Here is a 26,707-nt window from a genome sequence, read left to right on the forward strand (position 1 = left end):
ATTTCATGTTCAAAGAATGACTGTAGGCGCTAATCATTCCATATTAAAAATTACTTTAAAAATTATAGTAATACCCCAGTTTTAGAAGGAGTCTTTAAAATCTGTTCTTCTTTGGGACAGAATTATGCCTTTCTTTGTTAACTAAAAATCATCAAAAATTTGTAACGTATTTTCTTGTCAGTACAGAAATCTTATTTGTAGTAGCAGGTTAGATTATAAGAGAAGTGAAATCTAGCCTGACCGGGCGGTGGCATAGTTATTGGGGTGTCGAACTGGGATGCGGAGGACCCAAGTTCGAGACCCCAAGGTCGTCAGCTTGAGTGCGGGCTCATCTGGTTTGGGCAAAGCTCACCAGATTGGACCCAAGGTCACTGGCTTGAGCAAGGGGTTACTTGGTCTGCTGAAAACCCATGGTCAAGGCACATATGAGAAAGCAATCAATGAACAACTAAGGTGTCCCAACAAAAAACTGATGATTGATGCTTCTCATCTCTCTCTGTTCCTGTCTGTCTGTCCCTATCTATCCCTCTCTCTGACTCTTTGTCTCTGTAAAAAAAAAAAAAAAAAAAGAGAGAGAGAAGTGAAATCTAGGAAAAATTCCTGAATATAGAATAAATACAAATTTTACTTTTCCTTTATAACATATGCATATTATTTAAACATCATTGTAAAGGAGACTGAAATTATGCTAATATTTCTATTTTGAATATGCAAAGTAGCAGTTGTTACAAAGGGTTAAATTACAACTAGATTTAATAAGGTACAATTTTCTTATTATAATTACATGACAGTTTGTTTTTTGTTATAAAGATGGAAAATAAGTTAGACGTTAATTCAAAGCAACTTTGCACAAGACGTTTCATGTCTAAAAATAAAATACTCTATGTCATTTCTCCACAATACACAATGGACATTCAAATAAAATGTATAAGAGCATTTATAAGCAGTGACCCAGAAATAAACTATATAATTTGGAAGTGAGGTCACCTACCAGGACTGCAGGTATCACCATGTAATTCACACGTGGTGTAATCATTTTCAAGAACAACTCCATTGATTTTCCTTTTAGACACTCCTAATCAGTATAGACACTTCAAATTTGGAGACATTTGTTAATCCACTAACAAGGGTTTATTTGCAGGAATGTACAGAATATATAGGGACATGACTTATTTTCAAAAAACATAAAATCCTAAGGGGGAAAAGAAAAGCAACAGAAATAAGTTTTCAATGTCAAAATAGATAATTTTCTGATGTAGAAAGACTAAGAGTTCTGAGGAAAAACAGTCATAGATCTGTTACACAAGAAAATACAACTGGAATACACCAATCTGGTCAAGTCTACTGCTGTACATAAGCTCTGCCTTCAGCTTCCCATCTGATTAGCAACTGAATCCTCTCAGCATATCCCAGGGGTCAGGGACCTGTGGCTCGCGAGCCAGATGTGGCTCTTTTGATGGCTGCATCTGGCTCGCAGACAAATCTTTAATTAAAAAATAGTAATGTTAAAATATAAAACATTCTCATCTATTACAATCCATTCATTTCCTACCACTCATGTTCATGGTTGCGGATGGCTGGAGCCAATCACAGCTGTCCTCCGGGACAATACCACATTTTTATTGGATAATGTGTAACATACACTGGAAGCACCTGGGTCGCATCTCCAGAGATTCTGGTGCACGATCTGGGTGCAGCCTGGACCCGGGGGCTCTGAACAGTGACCAGGCATTTCTCCTGTGCAGCGAGGCTGAGCGTCGTGGCTCTGTCCCAGGGACCTGACGTGGCTGCACGCGGAATCCCCCGGGGGAAGCTATACATACAATCTTCCCACCGGGAGATTCCGGTGTAGTTGAACGGAGGTAGGATTTGCACTTGAGGTTTCTGAAATCTCCCCAAAGTGACTTCATGGAAGACAAGCCCAGAATCACCTGCTCAGTCCCTTGTGTTCTCTCTGAATGGGCCATTCCATCTGGTGGCTTGATTGGACTCACACGCTAATCACACAGTTCACACGCCTGTGTTAGAGGACTGAATTGACACAGTCCGGAATCTCCCTGCTTCACTGAGTTCTACTCTAGGTAAGCCCATAGCGGAAGCCTTGACCAAAGCGCCTAGTTCAATTCTTACACCAGAATCTCCCGCACACCGTGACACACAAAGCCCTTCTATCATCGTGGGAAGCGGAGTAGAGGTAGGTGCCAGAGAAACTCGTCACTTGTAAATCCAGGGCTAGCAGGAGAAGACGGAATTTCAGAGCTGGGATTCCACGGGACCCCCTTTGGATAAAACCTCTGCATCTAAGCGGGTCACGTAAAGACGCACAACTCACTTAATCTTTTTAGAATGATGCCAAAGAAATACCCGAGATTGGCCGGAACAGAGACTCACAATGAGGAAACAGGCTCCGAGTATCACAGCCTTCATTTTCACATCAACGTCTACCAGGAAACTGACGTCAAATTGAGTGTAATCTGTAAATACCTCTCTCACAAAACCAGTCCACTGCTTGGAAATCTTGCCAACCACATTTTCTTCATCAAGAGATTTAATCTAAATTGAAAATAAATGACAGTCTGAAAGAATTTTAGAAAATAATAGATCAACTTTCAAAGTTGGAATAGAATGAAACAAAGACACTGTTAAACATGCACGCAATACATAGCTCTGATCAGTGTATCACTCAGTGGATGCATATAAATCCTTGTGTATAAATTGTAGATACGTGAAAAGAAAGTGATTCTTTACTACAGAATACTTATACGAAAGTACAGTGGTCCCTTGTCTACTGTGGGGGGGGGGGGGGGGAGGGGTTGGCTCCAGAACCTCACCCTCAGTGATAGGCGAAAATCCACAAAGTAGAGACCTTACATTTATTTTGTTATTTATATATGTATATTAAGGCTTTATAAACCCTCCCCACACTCTTATAAACCTTTTCCACACTGTTATTAACATTTCCCACACTCTTATAAATACTTCCTCTGCAAAAATAATTAAAACAATGAATATATAGAAAAATACCTATATACTGCCAAATCCCGCGATATAGCGAAAACTCCGCGATACAAAATTAGATCTCTACAATTTAAAAATCCGCCATACCGTGAGACCGCGGGAAGCGAACCGCGAGATGGCGAGGGACGGCTGTCGTGGTCTCACTAAAATGTCTAATATTTATATTGTCCGTTAAGACAGACAGGAATAGATCATCTGAAGGGCTCTAACACAAAACTCAAGCGGGAAAAATAGAAAGGTGAAAAGTGTCTTTGGTGAAATTTCTAGAAGCCGTCGGAACGAGCCGCAAGCTAAAACCCCTGTGACAGACGTGCTGTAAGACAAGCTGGGAGAGAATCTGCAGGCGGAGTGTTTCCGGGCGAGGGCAGGGCCGTCCCCCTCACTGTCACCAGGCAGACGGAAGTGCTCCGTCAGGGTCTGGAAAGCTGACCGGCAGTTCTGAGTGACGGGCCGCGTCCAGTAAGTAACTTGCTGTGACGTCTGCACGCTGGGTCAGCGCTCTTTCCCCTGAGCCAGCCAGCGGGCCCGGGGCCACACAGCCCCTTGTTAAATGCCCTTGTAAAGGCTGTTTACTTGATGTGCGTTGTCTTAGAACTGTTCATTGGCGTCATTCGTGTACTGAGTCCATGAAGGACATGGCCCCTCTCTATATAACCAGGGTCGAACAGAGGAATTGAAAGTCATATCACACATTATAAGGAGTGAAATAAGCAAATCAGAAAAAAACAAGAACTACATGATTCCATACATTGGTGGAACATAAAAATGAGACTAAGAGACATGGACAAGAGTGTGGTGGTTACCAAGGGTGGGGGGGGAGGGAGAACATGGGAGGGAGGGAGGGAGAGAGTTAGGGGGAGGGGGAGGGGCACAGAGAACTAGATAGAGGGTGACGGAGGACAATCTGACTTTGGGCGAGGGGTTTGCAACATAATTTGATGACAAAATAACCTAGACATGTTTTCTTTGAATATATGTACCCTGATTTATTAATGTCATCCCATTACCATTAATAAAAATTTATTAAAAAAAAAAAAAAAAAAAAAAAAAAAAGAAAGTCATATCACTATAGGGAAGTCGAAGGGACAGTATAAAACACGAAGGGGACAGCGGGAGTCCTGCGGACGTCGGGAAACCCGGGGACGTCGGAAAGGTGGCTGAATCCCCGTTTCGTGTTAGAAGAGGGCACCCCTTCTCAGCGGGAGATTTTTGTCCCTTCTGTGGAAATGTGGGCCCAGTTGAACAGATTTTATAATTTTCCAAGAGAATCAGTGTATTATTAAGATGAAGTTATAAAAATCTCCTGATTTTTTTAAACATTTGCAATGAAATAATTTGGGCTTCCGGCGAGGAAAACTGCTGTAATGATATTGCTCAGGGTAGTAAGGGCACAGATACACTGTGGTGTCTAATAACCCAGTTCAACAGAAAGCCCCAGGAGAGACCACAGAGGGTGACAACTGGGTTGTCTGTCTGACGCCACCCTCCTGAAAACTCGCTTTGCTTAGTGGTCTGTTTGCAGCACTCACGGGGTCAGAGCTCCGGTAGAGGAGAGAGCCCGGCAGCCTGCGTCTCAGACTAGGGGGGACCCCAGGCTTTGGCAGTCAGACGGACGGGACAAGGTCAGTGTTGTGTTCGAAATGGATGACACAGAGGGTGTCTCCCAAACAGAACCGGCAGCGTTGACACGTTGATGCTTTGCTTCTGCGGGTGTGACTGCCCGGCTCTGCCTCACCTTTTCCATTCGCATGGTCAACAGTGACACTCAGAGAGAGTGGGAAGCACCTTTCTGACGGGAGTTAAATACACGAGCACACTGTCCCCCTCTTGAGATAATAGGGTACCCAAACTTATTTCATATACTTATAACCTCCTACTAAATTATGTTTTCCTCATATTTAGAAAGCAGATCCTATAAAACCACCGCATCCCTTACCTCAAAATCAACATCTGCACAGCAGCTGCACACAAGACACGGACCGGTAATTTTTAGCACATCCTCTCTCTTCTCATTCTGAACCATAAACTCGGACAGATACGGGTTCCTGGTCTGGATAACATAGCCTACTGGTGGCCCAGGAGGAATGTAGATTCTCATCTACAGAAACAAAATAGAACAAACTATATATGTAATACATAATCATCATCATGACCGTCATCATCATTGTCATCATGGCTAATAAGAGTTTTCGTTTACCGAAAAAAAATTCTTTTTGCAATGGGAACTATTCATTCGATGATTTGATGTAACATGAATTGCGGAATGACCACCCCAACCCAGTCAGCTAGCTCATCTATCGCCTCGTATGCTGATGCTTGAAATCTACTCTCTTAGCTAATTTCAAGTATACAGCACAGTCTTAACAACTATCATCCCCACTCTGTGCATTGATCCTGAGAATTTATTCATCTTATAAGTGAAAGTGTGTGCAGTTTGACCAACATTCTCCTGGTCTCCCTTCCTAGCGACCACATTCAAACCTCTGCTTCGAGGAGTCAGATTTTTTATTGTTTTGGGTTCCTTATACAATATAAGTAATACCATATTAAATCCATTCGTTTCTGACCTATTTACATAGAGTAACACCCTCTAGATCAGGGGTCCCCAAACTTTTTTCACAGGGGGCCAGTTCACTGTGCCTCAGACTGTTGGAGGGCCAGACTATAAAAAAAACTATGGACAAATCCCTATGCACACTGCACATATCTTATTTTAAAGTAAAAAGACAAAACTGAAATAAATACAATATTTAAAATAAAGAACAAGTAAATTTAAATCAACAAACTGACCAGTATTTCAATGGGAACTATGCTCCTCTCACTGACCACCAATGAAAGAGGTGCCCCTTCCAGAAGTGCGGCGGGGGCCGGATATATGGCCTCAGGGGGCTGCATGCGGCCCGCAGGCCGTAGTTTGGGGACCCCTGCTCTAGATGCATTCATCTTGTATGGAGGACAGGGTTTCCTTGTTTTATTTGACCAAATAAGAGCACATTGTACATATAATTACATGTACATGTATATATATATCACATTTCTCTTATCCATTCATCCATCAGCAGAAACATAAGTTGTTTCCATATCTTAGTTACTGTGAATAACACTGCAAGTAACACGGGGATGTAAATAACTCTTTAAAACCCAATGTCGTTTCCTTTGCATACATACCCAGAAGTTGGGCCATATGAACCTGTGTGCTATTTTCCATAATGGCTGCAAAAATTTATATTTATTTATTTATTTATTTATTTACAGAGACAGAGAGAGGGATAGACAGGGACAGACAGAAAGGAAGGGAAAGCTATTAGAAGCATCAGTTCTGGCTCCTTAGTTGTTCATTGATTGCTTTCTCACATGTGCCTTGACCAGGGGGCTACAGCAGAGCGAGTGACCCCTTGCTCAAGCCAGCGACCTTGGGCTCAAGCCAGCAACCATGTGGTCATGTCTATGATCCCACGCTCAAACCAGTGACCCCGTGCTCAAGCTGGTGAGCCCCCACTCAAGCCAGATGAACCCGTGCTCAAGCTGGCAACCTCGAGGTTTTGAACCTGGGTCCTCTGCCTCCCAGTCCGACGCTCCCTCCACTGCGCCACCACCTGGTCAGGCTGCAACAATTTATATTCCCATCAACAGTGTACAAGTGTTCTTTTTCTCTCTTCCCTTGCCAAATTACATCATTTTTTAAATTAACAGCTATATCTCACTGTGGTGTTGATTTTAATTTCCCTAATAATTAGTTAGGTTGAGCACCTTTTCACATATCTGTGGGCCATTGGCATGCCTTCTTTGGAAAAATGTCTATTCAGCTCCTTTGCCCACCAAGATATTGTCCTATGCAATACTTAATTGACAACAGACACCAGGTTAATGCTGTTACTCTTTTTTATAGAGACAGTAACTGGAGAACAGAGACACGAACCAACGTGTACCCAATGCCCCGGCTATAAAGTGGCAATGAGGAGAGGCTAGCCAGGCAGGCTGCAGGCATGGACTCTGCCCTAAGATCTGCTCTGCTGACCACCGACATTTTTTTTTTTTGGTATTTTTCCAAAGTTAGAAGCAGGGAGGCAGTCAGACAGACTCCCGCATACGCCTGACCGAGATCTACCCAGCATGCCCACCAGGAGATGATGCTCTGCCCATCTGGGGCGTCACTCCCTTGCAGCTAGAGCCATTCTAGTGCCTGAGGCAGAGGCCATAGAGCCATCCTCAGCACTCAGGCCAACTTTGCTCCAATGCAGCCTCGGCTGCGGGGGGGGGGGGGGGGGGGGGATACAGAGAGGAAGGGAGGAGAAAGGGTAGAGAAGCAGATGGCACTTCTCGTGTGTGCCCTGGCCGGGAATCGAACCTGGGACTTCCACACGCCAGACCAATGCTCTACCACTGAGCCAGTTGGCCAGGGACTTCCTATATTTTTAAATGTCCATACTTGTGAAACGTGTCTCAATCATTAAGGAACTCTTTTCTCAATCTCCTTTAAAGGCAGTGGTTTAGATGTGTGAACAGAGCCCAGACCACAGGTGCAATGATCCAATGTGAGGGCCACGGTTCTATAGTATACCGGGACGACAGTGGGCCTGGCACCGGGGCTGTGCTATGAGCTGGGGGACCCAGGGAGAGCCCCAGTCTGCTCACATGGGGATGACGTCATCCCAGTGGTAGTCAACCTGGTTCCTACCGCCCACTAGTGGGCGTTCCAGCTCTCATGGTGGGCAGTAGCGGAGCAACCAAAGTATAAAAAAAAGATGGATTTAACTATAGTAAGTTGTTTTATAAAGATTTATTCTGCCAAACTTAGCAAAAATCTGACATAAAGTACTTGGTAAGTAATGATTATTATATGTTTTAACTTGCTGTCACTCTGCTTTATACATTTTATAAAGTAAAGTTACTTCCCTACTTTATAAAGCACCATGACTGTGGAACCGGTGGGGAGTTAGAAAATTTTATTACTAACAGAGATACAAAAGTGGGCGGTAGGTATAAGAAGGTTGACTACCCCTGTACTGTGCCCTCAGATCAATGGTTTGCTAATGGCTCTTTCCTTCAGAGCACATTCCAGCCCACTCTCTGTGTTTCCTCAGATGCTCCTGTGGAGAGACGACATTACACCTAACCTAAATGACACACACGCACAATCCAAAATAATTCAGCGGGGATAACTTCAGATACCTTTTAAAAATAACTGCGCTATTACACTTCAAATACCCATGCACCTGTGCCTCTGTCTGGGCCGTGGTCTCATCGCTGCCTGTCTGGAGGGACTGACCAGGCCGGGCTGCTCTCAGGCCGGTGGGGATACAGACCAAGGCCAAGTTCCCTAGAAACTCTTCGTGGCTGGAGGGGGGAGGGGTGGTCTCCGCTGAGATCCACACTCTTTATCAGTGGACTTGTAAAGGGTTAAATCACAGTAATTGCTTGTAAGGGCTCAGTCACAGAATCCCCTGTAAAGAGTTAAGGCAGCATGGAGCACTAAGAGCGAATTTACAATCACAGTTTTTACTTTGTTTCCTAAAGAATACAGGGAGTCTGTCTCGCAGAAGTTTCCCAGGGGTCCTGCCAGACCCCAGCCATTCCGGAGAAGTGTCACGGTCACCAGACAGACCTGTCAACAAAAAGACACTCCAGAAAGGAGCCCCTGCAAACCAGAGTCCCACCTCCCTCACACTGCCACGTGACTAACCACGTGCTCTATCCTGAGTCACTAACCTCCCAGACGGTATCTAAACTGGCCAGTCAGTGGAGACTGTTAAGGCAGTGTTTCTGATCTGAGTCCCCAACCTTCTCAAGTGGCTGGCATTTGAATTAAAGACGCTCTTATACCTACTTGGTCCCCGTCTCTCGTGAACAGGCTGAAAGGGAGACAAGCAGCAAGATTCTGGGCTTGTCCCCACAAGAGGCTGACTTGGAATGTGGTCCCCCTGGAGCAGAGGGTACCCACACCGGGCCCATCCCTGTGACAGGGACTCAAATATACCCATTTTAAAAACCCAGAGGCTGAGAGTCCTCAGAGGTGGTCTCTCCGTGGTGTGTTTCACGATAGGTGGGCCAAAATGTTGAGATGTCTGTCTGTTCTCTTCCTCAGTCTCCTCTCCTGGAGCTGTACTCTAGGACAGTGTCTGCGGGCCCCTCCTCTGGCTGTGGCCAGGTCTGCTGGACCTTTCAAGTAAGGGACTTCACCCGGCTGCCTTATCTTTTCACTCAGAGATCAAGAAGACAGGTCTCTGAGCAGATGCTCAATCCCAGGGGACAAATTTCTCAGGGACGTGGGATTAACTGGTCACTGATTTCCGCCTGCCCTCCTTCCTGTGCAAAGTATTTTCAAGCATAAAACCAAGCCCCCTGGTCCTGGTCCGATTCTTAGAAAATCTCATTTGATTGTATGGGCTCAACGAAAGGATGAAAATTCTTGACCCGCTTCACAAGTGAGCCGGGTCTTGCTGACTCACCTCGTATGGGCTCAACGAAAGGATGGAAATTCTTGACCCGCTTCACAAGGGAGCCGGGTCTCGCTGACTCACCTCCTGCTGGTAGAAGTTGCAGCAACAGGTGGCACATCTGTAGGGTCTCTTCAGAGTGATGACCTCTCGGCCCAGGAGGTCCAGAATCCTGAGCGTGAAAGGTCTACAAGGCCCGCAGCAGTTTTGGGTACAGAGATTAGAATCCTCCAATGCTACGTAAATCTTCTGTCCCAGGCTGTTCTTAATTTCGTATTTGTTATTTGTTCCAATATGTATGAGGACTGAAAACAAAGAGGAGGGAATTTTTATCAGCATGATGTTTAAAAATGAATACTTAAAATCAAATTGTTTAAGGCTGATATTTCTTTATTAATTTTTTGTGTGTGTTGGTGATCTAACCAGAGCTATCACTGGGATATTTCGGTTCCCTCCTATAATTATGTTTTTGTCAGCTTCTGCCTGTAGTTCTGTTCATAGTGGCTTTACATATATCAGGGCTTCTGATTGGGTGCTTATATAATGGGAAGTGTATGTCTTCTTGTTGTGTCCACTGTATGATTATAAAATGCTCATCTTTTCTCATTACCTTTGTTATCTTGACATTTATTTTCTCAGATAAAAGTATGGCGATACCTGCTTTCCTGTGGGTGCCATTTGCTTGAAGAAGAATTATTCACCCTTTCACCTTGAGTATATATGTATATTTGTCCTTGCTGCTTAGATATGTCTCCTGAAGGCATCATATGGTTGTTGTTGTTGGTTTTTTTTATTTTATTTTATTTTTTTATCTAACCTGCTACTCTGTTTCTCTTTATTGGTAAATTCAGTACATTTACATTGAGGGTAATTATTGCTGTATGAGAATTTCCTATAGCCATTTTATCTATTGTTATCTGGTAGCTCTATGCATTTATTTTCCTTTCCCTTTGTGCTTCTGTCTATTGTCTTTGGTGATAATCAATACTTTTTTCCTTTTTTTTTGTTTTAGTTATGTGTCTCAGTTTTTGTGCGTGCATACATGCATGCGTGTGTGTGGTTACCATTAAGGTCATGTAAAGAAAGTTTCACATATACAGTATATATATTTTTTACTGCATTTCATTTCACTTTACAAATTTAGATATTTGCCTCCCCTCTTTAGTTTTTGTTGTCACAAATTATCGCTATTTACAATGTAAGTTTGCTGGTAATCTTACTCATAATTTTGTGACCTTTTGTTCTTGTGTCAGGTAGGACAGCCCCCTTGAGTATTTCCTTCAATGGAGATCTTTTTTATTTTCTTTGTGACAGCGACAGAGAGAGGGACAGATAGGGACAGACAGAAAGGAAGGGAGAGAGATGAGAAGCATCGATTCTTTGTTGCGGCACCTTAGTTGCTCATTGATTGCTTTCTCATATGTGCCTTGATGGGGGGGGGGCTGCAGCAGAGCAAGTGACCCCTTGCTCAAGCCAGCAACCTTGGGCTCAAGCTGGTGAGCCTTGCTCAAACCAGAGGAGCCTGCGCTCAAACGGGCGAGCTTGGGGTCTCGAACCTGGGTCCTCTACATCCCAGTCCAACACTCTATCCACTGTGCCACCGCCTGGTCAGGCTCCTTCAATGGAAATCTTTAGGTGTTAAATTGCCTCAGCTTCCATGTGTCTGGGAAAGTTTTTATTTCTCTTTCATATCTAAAGGATGACTTTGGATATATGGTTCTTGGCTGGTAACTTTTCTCTTTCCCTAGTTCAAACATTCGGTCCCACTGTCTTCTAGCTCGTAGGGTTTCTGCTGAGACGTCTGATCAGAACCTGATGGGTTTTCTTTGTCAGTTCCTTTCTTCCTTTTCTTGGCTGTCTTGAGAATTCTCTTTTTTGTCATTAACTTTTGACAGTTTTATTATAGTGTGCCTTGGAGCAGCTCTTTTTAGTTGAGGTAATTATGACGAGTTCTGTTTGTTTCCTGAATTCAAGGATCTCGCTCTTCCACAGGTTTGGAATGTTCTCGTTCATTACTAGTTTTCATAGGCTCTCCATTCCCTTCCTCCTCTCTTCTTATCCTGGTATGCCTATTATTCTTATATTGCTCTTTCTGGTAAAGACAGATAGTGCTGATAGATTTCTTCAATTTTTAAATGCTCAAGTCTCTCTCTTCTTTTTTCTGCATCAGTCCTAGATTTCCATTTCTTCTATCACTAAATCTTTCCTCCATCTGCTCAGTGCTATTTCCTATGCTCACTAGTTTATTCTTTCTCTTATTGATTTCTTCTTTTCCAGAATTTCTATTTGATTTATTTTTCTTTTTATGTTTCAATCTCTTTGGTAAAATATTCATTTTTAGAAAAGATTTTATTTATTGATTTTTGAGGGGGGGAAGAGAGAGAGAAAGGCAGGGGGAGGAGCAGGAAGCATCAACTCAGTTCTATGTTCCTTGACAGGGCAAGCCCAGGGCTTAATTAAACCAGTGACTTCAGCGTTCCAGGTTGATGCCTTAGCAACTGCATAGTTTAGACCAGGGGTCTCAAACTCAACTCAGCATGTGGGCCGCAAAGCAAGATCACAGCCATTCGGCGGGCCGCACTAGGTCTACAAAAGACAACTGTTACGCAACACTTTCCAGTGTCACAAAACGACCAGAAACTGTAGTTCGTGGATTAGTCTGTGGGCTGCACAAAATTGTTCGGCGGGCCGCATGTGGCCCGCGGGCCGCGAATTTGAGACCCCTGGAAACACTATGATTTTTGTTTCTTTGTTTGTTTCTGACTTCATTAAACTCCCTATCCATGTTTTCTTTCCTATCATTGAGTTTTTTTCCAGAATTTCAATCCTGAATTCTCTTCCATTTATATCACCTATTTCCATGTTTTTAGTTTTATTTTATGTGAGTTTTAATTTTCTTTCTGAGATGCCCCATTACCTTGGTTATTCATGGTATTTGTGGGACTCCTTCTCTGTGCATGCATCTATGAAATGAGTGACCATTCACTAACAGATTGATGAAAACTCCTTCTATTGTTTTTCCAGTGGGTGGCAGTGATTCTTGCTCTCTTCACTGCCCTGGCCTTTAGGAGGCTGGGGAGGGGAGGCTGGGGTAGGAGAGATGGAAATTGGCTTGTGTTCCCTAAGGTGGATGTCTCATTTATGTTCTGCTAGTGTGGGTCTCAGGGTTACAATGCCACTAAGGAATATGGTGGAAGATTGGGTTCAAAATCTGTGGAATACCAGTGCTTCCCCCTGCGGGTTGACAGTGCTGCTGATGTCATGGCCACTGCCACAGGCAGGGCAGCTATGGTGTGTGGGGGTGGGTAAGCTGAGGGAACGTGGCTGCCATTTTTGTTGCTTTGCTCTCCCAGTAATGATAAGTGGCAGACCCCTGCTGCACCCCCTTGAGGACTCCCCCGGAACTGCGGACCAGCTGCAGAGCGTGCCTGTGGCTCAGGGAAAAAGGGCTCTGTAGGAGCGGATCTCAGGTTTGCACACAGTGTGCTCTGCAACCCGAAACTCACTGCTACTGCCTCTTCTGGGGACTCCTTTGAGCTCTGGGTAAAGGAAGGTGACCTCGGGGTGACTGAGGGGAGGGGCCAGGTTCCATGGCATTATTTCTTCTTCTGGAATGCTGGTTTCCAGGAGACCCTGGCCCTCCCTCTGGGCTCTGTCCCTGCCCTAGTCACTGGGCTCAGCCACAGCTCACTGCCCACGTCTGCAGGAAGGCTCACTGAACCCCTGTGCTCGTCCCGCTGAAGGGAGTCCTGCAGCCACAGGCTTCCTCTGCTCTCTGGCAAGGTCCACACTGAGCTCCAGGCTCCACTGGGCCCCAGGGCTCTGTCTGAGGCCGTCTCAGCTCTTTTGCCTTCTCTGGTCCCCGGTTCCTCCCACCTGTCCACTCCCAGATGTTTTAGCCTGGCCTGTGGTGATGCAGTGGATCAAGTGTCGACCGAGAACGCTGAGGTCACTGGTTTGAAACCATGGACTTTCTCAGTCAAGGCACATAGAAGCATTGATGCTTCCTGCTCCTCCACTGTTGGGCAGATAGAGTATATTATGTTCACTTTGTTAAATATGACACTGCCCACGAAGAGGCCATCGCCCAGGTGATATTAATGTGTGTTGAGAATCCTTGTAGCCTGGGGCTTGGTTTTGGGATTAAGCCTTTCCCACCCTTTTTGATGTGGGTGGTACAATCCAATCATGCCTCAGAGAAGTGACTTTGTATTAGAGACTTCCCTATTTTGTATATTGGATTAGAGATTGTGAAGCTACAATATAAAATGGGGACGGAACAAGAGTTTGGGCGCTTGGTTCCTGAGATTATCATTAGAAGAGAGAGCAGAGGAGAGCAGAGAAAAGGCCATGTGGAGGAGGCCAGGAGAAGCAGCCAAGCTGGCGGAGTGTTGAGTGAGATGCCAGTTTGTGTAGAGTTTGTATCTGGGATAAGGAAAGAGATGGGGAACAGAGGTGAATAAGTCTGGTGAGCTAGAAACCTTTGATTCTAGGAAACTCGGATAAGTCAGTGGCTTTGTGAGCACTGAATGTGAGTGGGTTTTGGAGCCCAGTGTGTATTTTTACTTGCCCGCTGGGTACAAGCTAGAATTAAAGACTATGGCCCATCAGTTTTTGGCTCCGTTGTTTCTTTACCGACTGTCCGAATCCAATGCGAACCAGCATAGGCCAGAAGGCTGCTGTGATAGTGGCCCTGCCTGCTGGCTTTACATCCACCCCTTCTCTCTCTCTCTCTGTCTCTAAAATGAATAAAGTCTTAAAAGTATTTTTAAAAAAAGATGTTTCAATGTGTGTATCTCATAGATATGGTTTATGCATTGAACAGGGAACCCTTTGTTGAATTTTTGCTGTTTAAATTGTTGCCACTTCAAAAGGAGAACCCAGGGGACCTCTCATACCACCATTTCTCTGATGTCATCTCCAGAGATTTATGGTGTATTAAATTTTCAATAGGGTAAAGGTATAAGTCCCTGCCATTGTCTCGTAGTAGTATAAATACAAGCCTAGTAGTATGAATAACCCTTTATACTACTCACTGACCTCCTGAAGGCAGCCAAGCTACCTTCATCACTGTATACTGAGTACACAGTATAAAGAGCAATATTCCTCACTTTCTGCTCGTCATAATGCTCAAATAGGATATAGGCTTTCATGTAGATATAAATGAAAGTAAAATATTTAAAGACATCCTTGGGTGTTTGTTGGGCAGATAAGATGTATTATGCTCACTTTGTTAAAGATGGCGCTGCCCATGAGGAGGCTGTCGCCCAGGTGATATTAATGTGTTGGGGGCGGGCTGTGGGCAGGCAGAATCCTTGTAGCCTGGGGCTTGGTTTTGGGATCAAGCCTTTCCTACCCTTTTTGATGTGGGGTGGTGCAATCCTATCATGCCTCAGATAAGTGACTTTGTATTAGAGACTTCCCTATTTTGTATATTGGATTAAAGGTTTGGATTTCTACACTATAAAATGGGGGCAGAACAGGAGCTTGCTCTCTTGGTTCCTGAGATTAGCGTTAGAGAACAGAAAGCAGAGAGAGGCCACGTGGAGGAGGCCAGGAGAAGCAGCCAAGATGGCGGAGTGTTGAGTGAGAAGCCAGTTTGTGCAGTTTGTGCAGGGAGAAGGAAGGAGATAGGGAACAGAGGTGAATAAATCTGGTGAGCTAGAAACCTTTGATTCTAGGAAACTCGGATAAGTCAGTAGCTTTGTGAGCACTGAATGTGAGTGGGTTTTGGAGCCCAGTGTGTGTTTTTACTTGCCCACCGGGTAAGTAGAATTAAAGGTGATGGCCTACCAGTTTTGGCTCCATTGTTTCTTTACCGACTGTCTGAATCCAATGCGAACCTGCATGGGCCAGGCGGCTATGATGGTAGCCCTGGCTACTGGCTTTACACTGTTTATTTACATTACATGATGATCAGTTGAGCAGATTTATGTATCTTTTGGCCATCTGTATGACTTCTTTAGAAAAACATCTATTCAGATCCTCTGGTCTTTTTAGAAAGTTCTCTTCCTATTGAATTGTATATGTTCTTTATATAATTTGCATATTAACCCCTTATCACAGTGGTCCCCAACCCCCGGGCCACAGACTGGTACAGGTCTGTGGGCCATTTGGTACCAGTCCGCAGAGAAAGAATAAATAACTTACATTATTTCTATTTTATTTATATTTAAGTCTGAACAATGTTTTATTTTAAAAAAATAACCAGATTCCCTCTGTTACATCCATCTAAGACTCACTCTTGACGCTTGTCTCGGTCACATGATTAATTTATCCATCCCACCCTAAAGGCCAGTCCATGAAAATATTTTCTGACATTAAACCAGTCCGTGGCCCTTAAAAAGGTTGGGGACCACTGCCTTATCAGATATATGATTGCAAATGTTTTCTCCCATTTCATAGGTTGATTTTTCATTTTTTATGTTCCTTTTGTTCAGACAATTTACCTTTGGAATTGTAACAGGGATTGCACTGAATCTGTAGATTCATTGTGTAGTATGGACATTTGAACAATATGAAGTCTTTTAATCCATGAGGAAATATTTTGTGTCTACTTTAATTTTTTTCATTAATGTCATAGTTTTTAGTGTGTAGATCTTTCTCCTTCTGAGTTAAATATATTGCTAGGGATTGTTTCCTGGAGAAGGTGTGGTAAGGTGCCAGAGAACTGTAAAACTTAGCATTGGCAATGCCATTTTAAAAGGAAAAGTCAGGCTTTCTGTTCTGTCCTTTCCTTGGAAAATGGAGGGAGAAGGATATAAAAGTCTCTTAACTTACAAGGACAACTAGGTCATTCACTTTTGGTTCTCTGAAAGGATTAGGTTATCTGAAGATCTTCCTTTCCCTTTCAGTAAGAGACAGAATTTACATGCCACCCTACACTGATTTTAGCTCTCCCTCCCTTCCTGGAATCCTGAGATTAGCACGTACCTCTAGGCAAAGGAGGAGAGATAGACACTGAAAGGTTTATGAATGTATTTTGATATGTAAAATGACATCACCATGAAAGTTTAACATTTTTTAAATCCCTAGACAAATGTTATAATCTTGTTAATGATTGTGTCATGCTGTCATACCCCCCCTCCCAACCTGTGTATGGTCAAAGGGTATATAACCAGCCTCTGAGATACATTTGGGGCTGCACAATTTGGGTCAGATATGCCCCATGTCAGTCATATGCGGCCTGCATATTAATAAATCTCCTCCTTTTAATAAAACCCTTCAAAATTCATCTGGACTCGGTGTCTCTACGTAAACCTGTGGAAGTGAGGTACGGTACTTTACAACATTTGGGGGTACAGTACTTTACAACAAAGGCTTCATGTGTTTGAAAAGAATGTGTATTGCATTTCTTTTGGATGAAATGTTCTGTAACTATCCTGTATGTATGTATGTATGTATGTACGTATTTTTTGGTGACAGTGTGGGGGATGGGCAGTAGGCTGGCGGGGTCATTGTAGCTGAAGGGTTGGTCTGGGACTGAGCCTTTCTCACTCTTTTAATACTAAGATCTTTTCAACACTAAGCTTTTCTCCACACCCTTGACTGTTGGGTGATGTAGGGGGATGTGCTCTTATGAGGAATCCAATCTGCACCTCAGATGAGTGGCTTTGTGTCACAGACTTTCCTCTTTGTATACTGGATTAAAGGCTTTAATTGTCTCTGCTATATAATAAAGCAAAGACCGGGGGCTCCATCTCTCTGATCTTGCCATCAGCATTGAAGAGGCCTCCCGATCCCATCCTCTTTTCTCAGTGAGTCTGTTTTCTTAATTCCGCACCAATTCTCCCTCAGGACCCAGAATTACTAGCCACACTGATCCATGGCAACAGAGACAGAGGGAGAGACAGAGAGATGTTCAGACAGGAACAGACAGACAGGAAGGGAAAGAGATGAGAAGCATAAATTCTTCATTGCCTGTTCTTAGTTGTTCATTGATTGCTTTCTCATATGTGCCTTGACAGGGGGGCTACAGCAGACTGAGTGACCCCTTGCTCGTGCCAGCGACCTTTTGGCTCAAGCTAGTGACTATGGGGTCATGTCTCTGATCCCACACTAAAGCAAGCAAGCCTGCACTCAAGCCCAATGAGCCCGTGCTCAAGCTGGCGACCTCGGGGTTCTGCACCTGGGTCCTCCGCATCCCAGTCTGACGCTCTATCCACTGCGCCACCTCCTGGTCAAGCTCTGTAACTATCTTTTACATTCATCTGATCTGAAGTATCAATTAGGTCCAAAGCTTTCTTCTTGATTTTCTATAAGGAAGATCAAGCAACTGATGAAATAAGATACTGAAGTCTTCTACTATTACTAAATTTTTATCTATTTGCTTTTGGTTTTTAAGTATGTGTTTTATATATTTAGGAGCTCTTATGTTAGGTGTACAAATATTTGCAAATAGTATATCCTCTTGTTTGATTGACTCCTTCACCATTATATAATGGCTTTCCTTGACTCTTAGCATGGGCTTTTTCTTAAATTCTGTTTGCCTGGTATAATTATAGCTAGCCCTGCTTTCTTTGGTTTCCATTTGCTTAAACTATCTTTTTTTATACCTCTGCTTTCAGTTGAAGGTGCTGTTAAAGTTGAAGTGAGCCCCTTTGGGGTGGCATATAATTAGATCTTGGTTTTTTATCCATTTAGCCAGTCTAGGATATTTTGTGAGAGAAGTTAGTCTATTTACATATAAAGTAATTTTTGATGGGTATGAAATTAACTCCTATTTTCAAAAAATGATGATAAATGATGAAAATCTTTTTCATTTCACTATCAGGAAATGAGACATTTGTAAATAATAAGACATAAAAAATACATCAAGAAAATTGTTATATTTGTGGTGTTGATGTGTCTTTATCTGTAAAAATGTCTTCTCTCTATAAAAAAATATGATAAATACATACCTTCCAGAAGATCAATTTGCTGATGAATCTGTATCTTATCTACCTAATATAGAAAAAAATAACAATAAAAATAATTGAGATGTAAGTGCACATTTTTTTAAGTAAACCAAATTAAGAATCATTCTTACACTTTACCAATGCATGTAAGTATCAATATTTGTCAACAGTCTCAATATTTAATAATAGTTTATATTAATTTTAAGTATAACCTTAGTTAAAATAATTTATAACTTAAAAAGGATATTACTATGTTCATTATAAAGATGGGAAGTGACCAAGGAATCCTGATAAAAATTAGGAAACACTATTTCATCCAGAAGATGTTTCGGAAATAGTAAGACCTTTTTATTTAAGAAATATTTTTCTATAAATCTGTAAATTATTTTAAATATATTTAATATTATTTTTTGGCATTTTGATGCTGAGCATTTCGTGTAACTTCTCCAGACCTCAGACACTTCTTTTGTAAAATGGTGATAATTATAGCATCTATATATCATAGGGTTTTTGAAAGGAGCAAGTGAGTTAATATTTGTATTGTACTTGGGAACAAAGCCTGGAAAATGATGCTTAATAAATGCTTGCTATCAAATATTGTCACAGATTATATTCAAAATCATAGAAAAAAAAAAAGTAAACCTGATCCAGAGAAATTAGAGAAACTTATTGGCTAAAAAAATTTTTGCTTGACCATCTCAGACTTGTGAATTAGTTACTTATTAGTAAGTAAAGAGGATACAAGTTTTATTTTTTATGACTGTTTTATATATTATTTGAAATTACCTGACTTAAGCATTCCAGTCCTGGTGGACAGCCTGCTGGAGGTGGTAATGGCACCCATGGCACCCCTGCAGGTGCACATGGCTGATTCTGCACTGGCAGGGGTTGGGCGGGAACGCGCACAGGGTCAGCACATGAACACCCGCGCGGTGGGACTGAGTGGTCAGAACAGGCGTCCTGGAGGCTAGGCTGGCCGTTGTAACTTACAGTTCCTGAAAGGTGAACTGGTAAAGTAGTTTGTACTGAAACAGAAAAATTAAAATATCAATACACTTAGAATTATCCTACTTACCTACAGAGTGAAATTTTAGCTCAAGAATACTGTTTGGACCAAACGAAAAGTTTGTGTTTAAACAAGTGTTCTATTAAATATCTGTGGGGTTCACATAACCTCTATTCAGAGTGTGGAGGTGTGTGAATCAAGTCAGCATACAGCCTTACATTTGGGTTGAACATTTAGATGTAAATATTTAAAACCTAAGAGAGAGAAATCCATACTACTCTAGGGTTACCTAGGTAAAGATTCTATAGTTTCTTCATGGAAAGAGAGATGACATTTGGGAAGAGGGTCCTTTATAGAGACTGTGAACCAGTATTCCCAGGACCAAAGCACTCTCAAAAATCAGGATGTTTTGGAATGCGAACAAATAGCATCTCCAGTATGCCCTCTCAGGAGATATTTGACAAGGTCTGGACAGGTGTCTGGTTGTCACAGGGAAGCAGAGGATGATACTGAACAGGAATGCCCAATATTCTAAAATGCCCAAAGCTGAATCCTGAAGAAAAAGAATTACCCAGTTCAAAATATTATAGTGTCACTGTGCTGGTAGCGAGGTAAAGGCATGTCATTTCATCTAGTACTGTCCAGACATGTGTCTGGGTTTATATCTTTAAGAAATTATAATTCTTGTGGTAGTTCATTCCTGAGATCCTCTACGTGAAAAAAAAAATTCCACTTTGATATTAAGGTTACAAATGTAAATTTCTCTATTTAGCAACCTGAGATATTGGGAAATGCAATATGAGAATCAAGGTAGGTAAAAGAATTGTAGTGAGCAAAACAGTCCTCAATACTTATTGAACACAGTGTATACTGTATATGTAATCTATACTCCATGGGAATGCCGAACCCATATACTCTATATTCCATGTGAATTTCACAAAAGAATGGTCTATATTACATGCGAATGTCACAAGCATGTACTCTATACTGCATGAGAATGCCACAGGCGTATATTCTATATCCTGTGTGAGTTTCACAAGTGTATACGGTATAATCCAAGTGCATTTTGACCACAATGAACCTTCATATGCTTCTTTGTATTGTGCACAGAGCAGTAATTCCATAGTAATGGAATATAACTTGAAAAGACTGTGTTACACAATATATTCACCATAAACACTATGCAAACTATAACTTAGAATACACAATTGGTTAGAACTTCTAGCCAGAGCAAGTTCTAGCCAGAGCAATCAGAAGTTCTAGCCAGAGCAATCAGACAAGAGAAAGAAATAAAAGGCATTCATATTGCAAAAGAAGAAGTAAAGGTTTCACTTTTTGCAGATGATATGATCCTGTACATCGAAAACCCCAAAGACTCCACAAAAAGACTACTAGAAACAATAAATCAATACAGTAAGGTCGCATACAAAATTAATATACGAAAATTCACTACCTTCCTATATGCTAACAATGAAATACCAGAAAACGAGCTCAAAAAAACAATCCCGTTCATGGTTGCAACAACAACAACAAAAACACCTAGGAATAAACATAACAAAGAATGTAAAGGACCTATATAATGAAAACTACAAAGCACTATTAAGGAAAAATCAAAAAAGATATAATGAAATGGAAAAATATTCCTAGTTCTTGGATAGGAAGAATAAATATAGTCAAAATGACTATATTACCCAAAGTGATATACAAATTCAATGCACTTCCCATCAAAATTCCAATGATATTTTTTAAAGAAATGGAACAAAAAATCATCAGGTTTATATGGAACTGTAAAAATCCCCAAATAGCCAAAGCAATCCTAAGGAAAAAGAATGAAGCTGGGGGCATTATAATACCTGACTTCAAATTATATTATAGAGACATGACAATCAAAACAGCATGGTATTGGCAGAAAAATAGACACTCAGACCAATGGAACAGAATAGAAAGCCCAAAAATAAAACCACCTGTATATGGTCAAATAATCTTTGATAAAGGGGCCAACAACACACAATGGAGAAAAGAAAGCCTCTTCAACAAATGAGCTGGGAAAACTGGAAAGCCACATGCAAAAGAATGAAACTCAACTACAGTTTGTCCCCTTGTACTAAAATTAATTCAAAATGGATCAAAGACTTAAATATGAGATCTGAAACAATAAAGTACATAGAAGAAGACATAGCTGCTAAATTCATGGACCTTGGTTACAAACAGCACTTTATGAATTTGACTCCAAAGCAAGGGAAGTGAAGGCAAAAATAAATGAATGGGACTACATCAGACTAAGAAGCTTTTGCTCAGCAAGAGAAACTGACAACAAAATAAACAGACAGCCAACTAAATGGGAGATGATATTTTCAAACAACAGCTCAGGTAAGGGCCTAATATCCAAAATATACAAAGAACTCATAAAACTCAACAACAAGCAAGCAAACAATCCAATAAAAAAATGGGAAAAGAACATGAACAGACACTTCTCCCAGGAAGAAATACAAATGGCCAACAGATATATGAAAAGATGTTCATCTTCATTAGTTATTAGAGAAATGCAAATCAAAACTACAATGAGTTACCACCTCACACCTGTTAGATTAGCCATTACCAACAAGACAGGTAATATAACAAGTGTTGGAGAGGCTGTGGAGAAAAAGGAACCCTCATACACTGTTGGTGGGAATGTAAAGTAGTACAACCACTATAGAAGAAAGTATGGTGGTTCCTCAATAAACTAAAAATAGAACTACCATATGACCCAGCAATCCCTCTACTGGGAATATACCCTCAAAACTCAAAAACACTGGTATGTAAAGACACATGCAGCCCTATGTTCATTGCAGCATTGTTCACAGTGGCCAAGACATGAAAACAATCAAAAAGCCCTTCAATAGAAGACTGGATAAAGAAGATGTGGCACATATACACTATGAAATACTACTCAGCCATAAGAAATGGTGACATCGGATCATTTACAACAACAGGGATGGACCTTGATAACACTATATGTGATGAAATAAGTAAATCAGAAAAAACTAAGAACTATATGACTCCATACATAGGTGGGACATAAAAATGAGACACAGGGACATGGTCAAGAGTGTGGTGGTTACCAGGGGTGGGAAGGGGAAGGGACAGGGTGGGAGTTGGGGGAGAGGGAGGAGGGGATGGACACAAAGAAAACCAGATAGAAGGTGACAGAAGACTATATGACTTTGGGTGATGGGTATGCAACATAATCAAATGTCAAAATAACCTGGAGATGTTTTCTCTGAACCTATGTACCCTGATTGATGTCACCCCATTAAAATTAATAATAATAAAAATACACAATTGGTGACCTGACCAGGTGCTGGTACAGTGGGTAAAGCATCGACCTAGGTTGCTGAGGACCCAGGTTCAAAACCCCAAGGTTGCCAGCTTGAGCACAGACTCATCTGGCTTGAGCGTGGGATCATAGACATGACCACATGGTTGCAGGCTTGAGCCCAAATGTCACTGGCTTGAAGACCAAAGATCGCCGGCTTGAGGGCCAACGTCGCTGGCCTGAGCAAGGGGTCACAGGCTGGAGCTCTCCCTTCCCTGGTCAAGTCACATATGAGAAGCAGTCAATGAACAACTGAAAGTGCCACAAGTACAAGTTGATGCTTCTTATTTTTCTCCCCTCCTGTCTGTCTATCTGTCTGTCTGTCTGTCTGTCTCCTTATCCCTCTGTCTCTGTCTATACCCTCTCACTTTGCTCATGCTAAAAAAATTAAGAACTCACAATTTGTAAATATTCTTAACGTGACACTGATAAAGAACATACTATTAAAAAGACTGAAAAGAAAGCTTAAGACTCATACTCATATGATATCATTTACATACTATAGCTTTTATAGTTCTTTCCTTCTATAGTGAAGACACATTTACAGAGGATCTATACTCAGACTGTTCTAGAGTCAGACGCTACAGCTACTAGGAAGGCCAACATCTGTCACGGGGCTTACAAGCTACTTCTGGGAGTCAGAAAATAAATTTTTTATAACAGATTTCAGGTAGAATTAATGGAAAAAATACCTGGGGAGAGGGAAAGGCATCAGCTAGTTATTTTTTTAAATAGGTAAAAATTAAGTTGAAAAAAAGAGAAAAGCTTAGAGTGTGATCTGGTGAGCGATGCTCTCAGAGGAAGGAGCACTAAATGCAAAAATGCCCGATGCAGGGCTGAGCTGGCATGTCTGAGAGAGAGAGGAACATCGTAGGGAGAGAGAGAATAGAGAGCTGTCAGTAAAGAAACAGACTCATCTAGGGAGCCCCTAGTAAGTTTGGATTTTACTCCATGTGACTGAAGGCAGGAGAGGATTTCAGCAGAAGAGGGAGTTAGTTCCTGGATCTGATTCCTATCTGAACAAGCTGAAGGAGTGCCCAGCACTGGGACTTAAAATGAGAATCACAGAATAAATCCCTGCCCTCCTGCCTCATGGGAGAGGGAACTGGATACTCACTGACTGTAAGGAGATGCTCCACCACTGTGATGAGTGGACTGGTTAGAATTGGAGAGAAGCCATTTGAAGGGAGGGACCCTGTTGTGAGTGTATTTGCAAAGGCAGGTGTGTGGCTGAGGAGGGAGGAAGGGAAGGATCAGGGCAGCTTCCCTGAGGACCAGGGGATAAAGAAGAGGAGCAGGCCAGTGGCACAGAAAGAGCATCTCAGAGAGTACCCTGCTCAGTCACAAACAGGGGCCTGTCACAGCAGAGAAGAAGGCTGTCCCCTCACAGTAGAGAGCCAGGATTAAGAGGCCCTGGAGGGAAGGGGGGGATGCCCCAGGACCTGGGCACAAGTGAGACATTGTGGCTCCAGCTGTAAAGTGAGGGGAAGCCAATAGAGGCTGACCCTGTCTGTAGTGTGAAGAGATGTGTGTTTTTGAAGAGCCAATGGGAAGTGGAGATGGTAAGATTAATGGCATCGATCTGATCATCTCAGGGCTTGAGAGGAGGATAATTCATTATTTCCAAAATCAATGGATGAGCACACAGAATTACATGAAATAGGGATATTTTCATTTATCGAATGCCTAGCTGATGTAACATAGTAATAACAGTCAGTGAATATTTACCATGTATTACTTGCAAAGCGTTGTGCTACCTGTTTTACAATAACGTCCACTTATCTCTAATTGCAAAATGTTATCCCCATTTTATGCATAAAAACTGAGGCTTGGAGGGACAGCAACTTGTTTAAAACCATCAACAACTATGAAGTACAGAAGCCAGTATCTGAAGACTGATCAAGCCTCTCTATACTTGTTTTGGTCATATCGTTTAAAAAAATTACATTTTTTGGTGTGCCACAGAATTTTAGTAATTATTTTACGTGTGCCACAAGAGGGAAATCGTGGGAAGTCGCTCATCCGGACTTTCTTGTACGTTATCACGAAGAGTGTGAGTTTCACATTTTACATTTATGTCTGTGATTTACTCTGAGTTAATTTTTGTGAAAGGTGGAAGGTCTGCATCCAGATTCCTTCTCTTTCTTTTTGTATGTGCGTGTCTGCTTGTGCTAGCATCATTTCTGAAAGACTCTTTGTTCCATTTCATTGCTTTTGCTTCTTTGTCAAAGGTCAGTTAGCTATTGTTATGGGGTTTAATTATGGGCTCTCTATTGTGTTCCACTGGTTTATTCATCTGTTCTTTCACCAATACCACATACCTTTTTTTTTTTTTTTTTTTTGCAAGGACAAGTTCCCTCTCCCATGAGGCAGGAGGGCAGGGATTTATTCTGTGTCTCATTTTAAGTCCCAGTGCTGGGCACTCCTACAGCTTGTTCTCAGAGACAGAGAGAGTTCAAAGAGAGAGAGAGTCAGAGAGAGAGAGAGAGAGAGAGAGATAATCAGGAAGAAAGAGAGATGAGAGCATCAACTTGCATTTGCAGCATTTTAGTTGTTCATGGATGGCTTCTCCTATGTGCCTTGATCGGGGGTGGGGACCTCCTCCTGAGCCAGTGACCCCCTTCCTCAAGCCCGTAATATTGGGCTCAAGCCACAGACCTTGGGCTTCAAGCCAGTGATCTCTGGGCTCAAGCCAACGACCATGGGATCATGTCCATGACTCGGTGATCAAGCTGGTGAGCCTGTACTCAAGCCAGCCAACTTGGGGTTTCCACTTGGGACCTCAGCATCTCAGGTCAGCACTCTGTCCACTGTGTCACCCCTGGTCAGGCACCACACCGGCTTCATTACTGTGACGGTGAAAGTACATCTTCTTGTGAGGTCAACATCAGTTCTTTAACACTGCATTTCTCAGGATTTTGTTCTTGACATTTTCCCTAATGTGTATTGTTTCTTTTCTTTAGAATGTCAATGTTTAAAAAAAGATAATTTATTATATACTTAATTAATATCTATCTTATTTAGAATTGTCTTGATAGAGAAAAATCTAGAGCATAATGATCAGTAATTTATTTAAACCTATACATTTATGTATGTTAGCAATTACAAACCAGGACGTTTGAGAATCTTATTACAATGAACTGACCTATTAAGTTTATTGGCTGAGAAGTGTGATTTGAATAATCTCTATGTATATGCAATGCAGTAGAACAAGGAAGAAATGATCTGGATGTAATATAACATAAATTATGTATTTCTCATTAGGCCTAATATATTTCTCTTAAGATTTAACTTTTTACTTTTGAAGTGGATATTTGTGTCCATCTTCTCAAATACTGAGCTAGACTTTGGATTTGGAAGCATAAACAACACAAAGCAAATGATATCCTTTTAGAAATTGAATAAAATATAAATATATGATGAACTATATAGGATCAACAGATTTGGACATTATAGGAGAAAAGTACATACTTAACTTACTTACCTTGTTTGTCCATGATTTAAAGAGTTCTGAAAAAGAAGAGCTGATATTAATAGATTCATTACAATTTTAAGGGCAAATATGACTGTTAAGACAAGATCATGGCCCTGGCCGGTCGGCTCAGGGGTGGAGCGTCAGCCTGGCGTGCAGGAGTCCCAGGTTCGATTCCCGGCCAGGACACACAGGAGAAGCACCCATCTGCTTCTCCACCCCTCCCCCTCTCCTTCCTCTCTGTCTCTCTCTTCCCCTCCTGCAGCCAAGGCTCCATTGGAGCAAAGATGGCCCGGGCGCTGGGGATGGCTCCTTGGCCTCTGCCCCAGGCGCTAGAGTGGCTCTGGTCGCGGCAGAGCGACGCCCCGGAGGGGCAGAGCATCACCCCCTGGAGGGGCAGAGCATCGCCCTCTGGTGGGCGTGCCAGGTGGATCCCGGTCGGGCGCATGTGGGAGTCTGTCTGACTGTCTCTCCCCGTTTCCAGCTTCAGAAAAATACAAAAAAAAACCCCCAAAAACA

General features: G+C 42.2%; 1 protein-coding gene across 1 annotated transcript; it reads right to left on the reverse strand.

The window, feature by feature from the left end:
* Positions 1 to 1,120: 1,120 nt before the first annotated feature.
* On the reverse strand, positions 1,121 to 26,213 carry LOC136312201 (phospholipid scramblase 1-like). The gene is made up of 7 exons (XM_066241717.1): positions 26,201 to 26,213; positions 19,139 to 19,347; positions 18,356 to 18,398; positions 9,540 to 9,760; positions 4,955 to 5,116; positions 2,392 to 2,553; positions 1,121 to 1,192 (listed from the first exon to the last, which is right to left on the reverse strand). The coding sequence occupies exons 1-7, from the start codon at positions 26,211 to 26,213 to the stop codon at positions 1,121 to 1,123; spliced, it is 882 nt and encodes a 293-aa protein (XP_066097814.1).
* Positions 26,214 to 26,707: the final 494 nt, after the last annotated feature.

Source organism: Saccopteryx bilineata, chromosome 8 (assembly GCF_036850765.1).
Source record: "Saccopteryx bilineata isolate mSacBil1 chromosome 8, mSacBil1_pri_phased_curated, whole genome shotgun sequence".
Taxonomy (NCBI): domain Eukaryota; kingdom Metazoa; phylum Chordata; class Mammalia; order Chiroptera; family Emballonuridae; genus Saccopteryx; species Saccopteryx bilineata.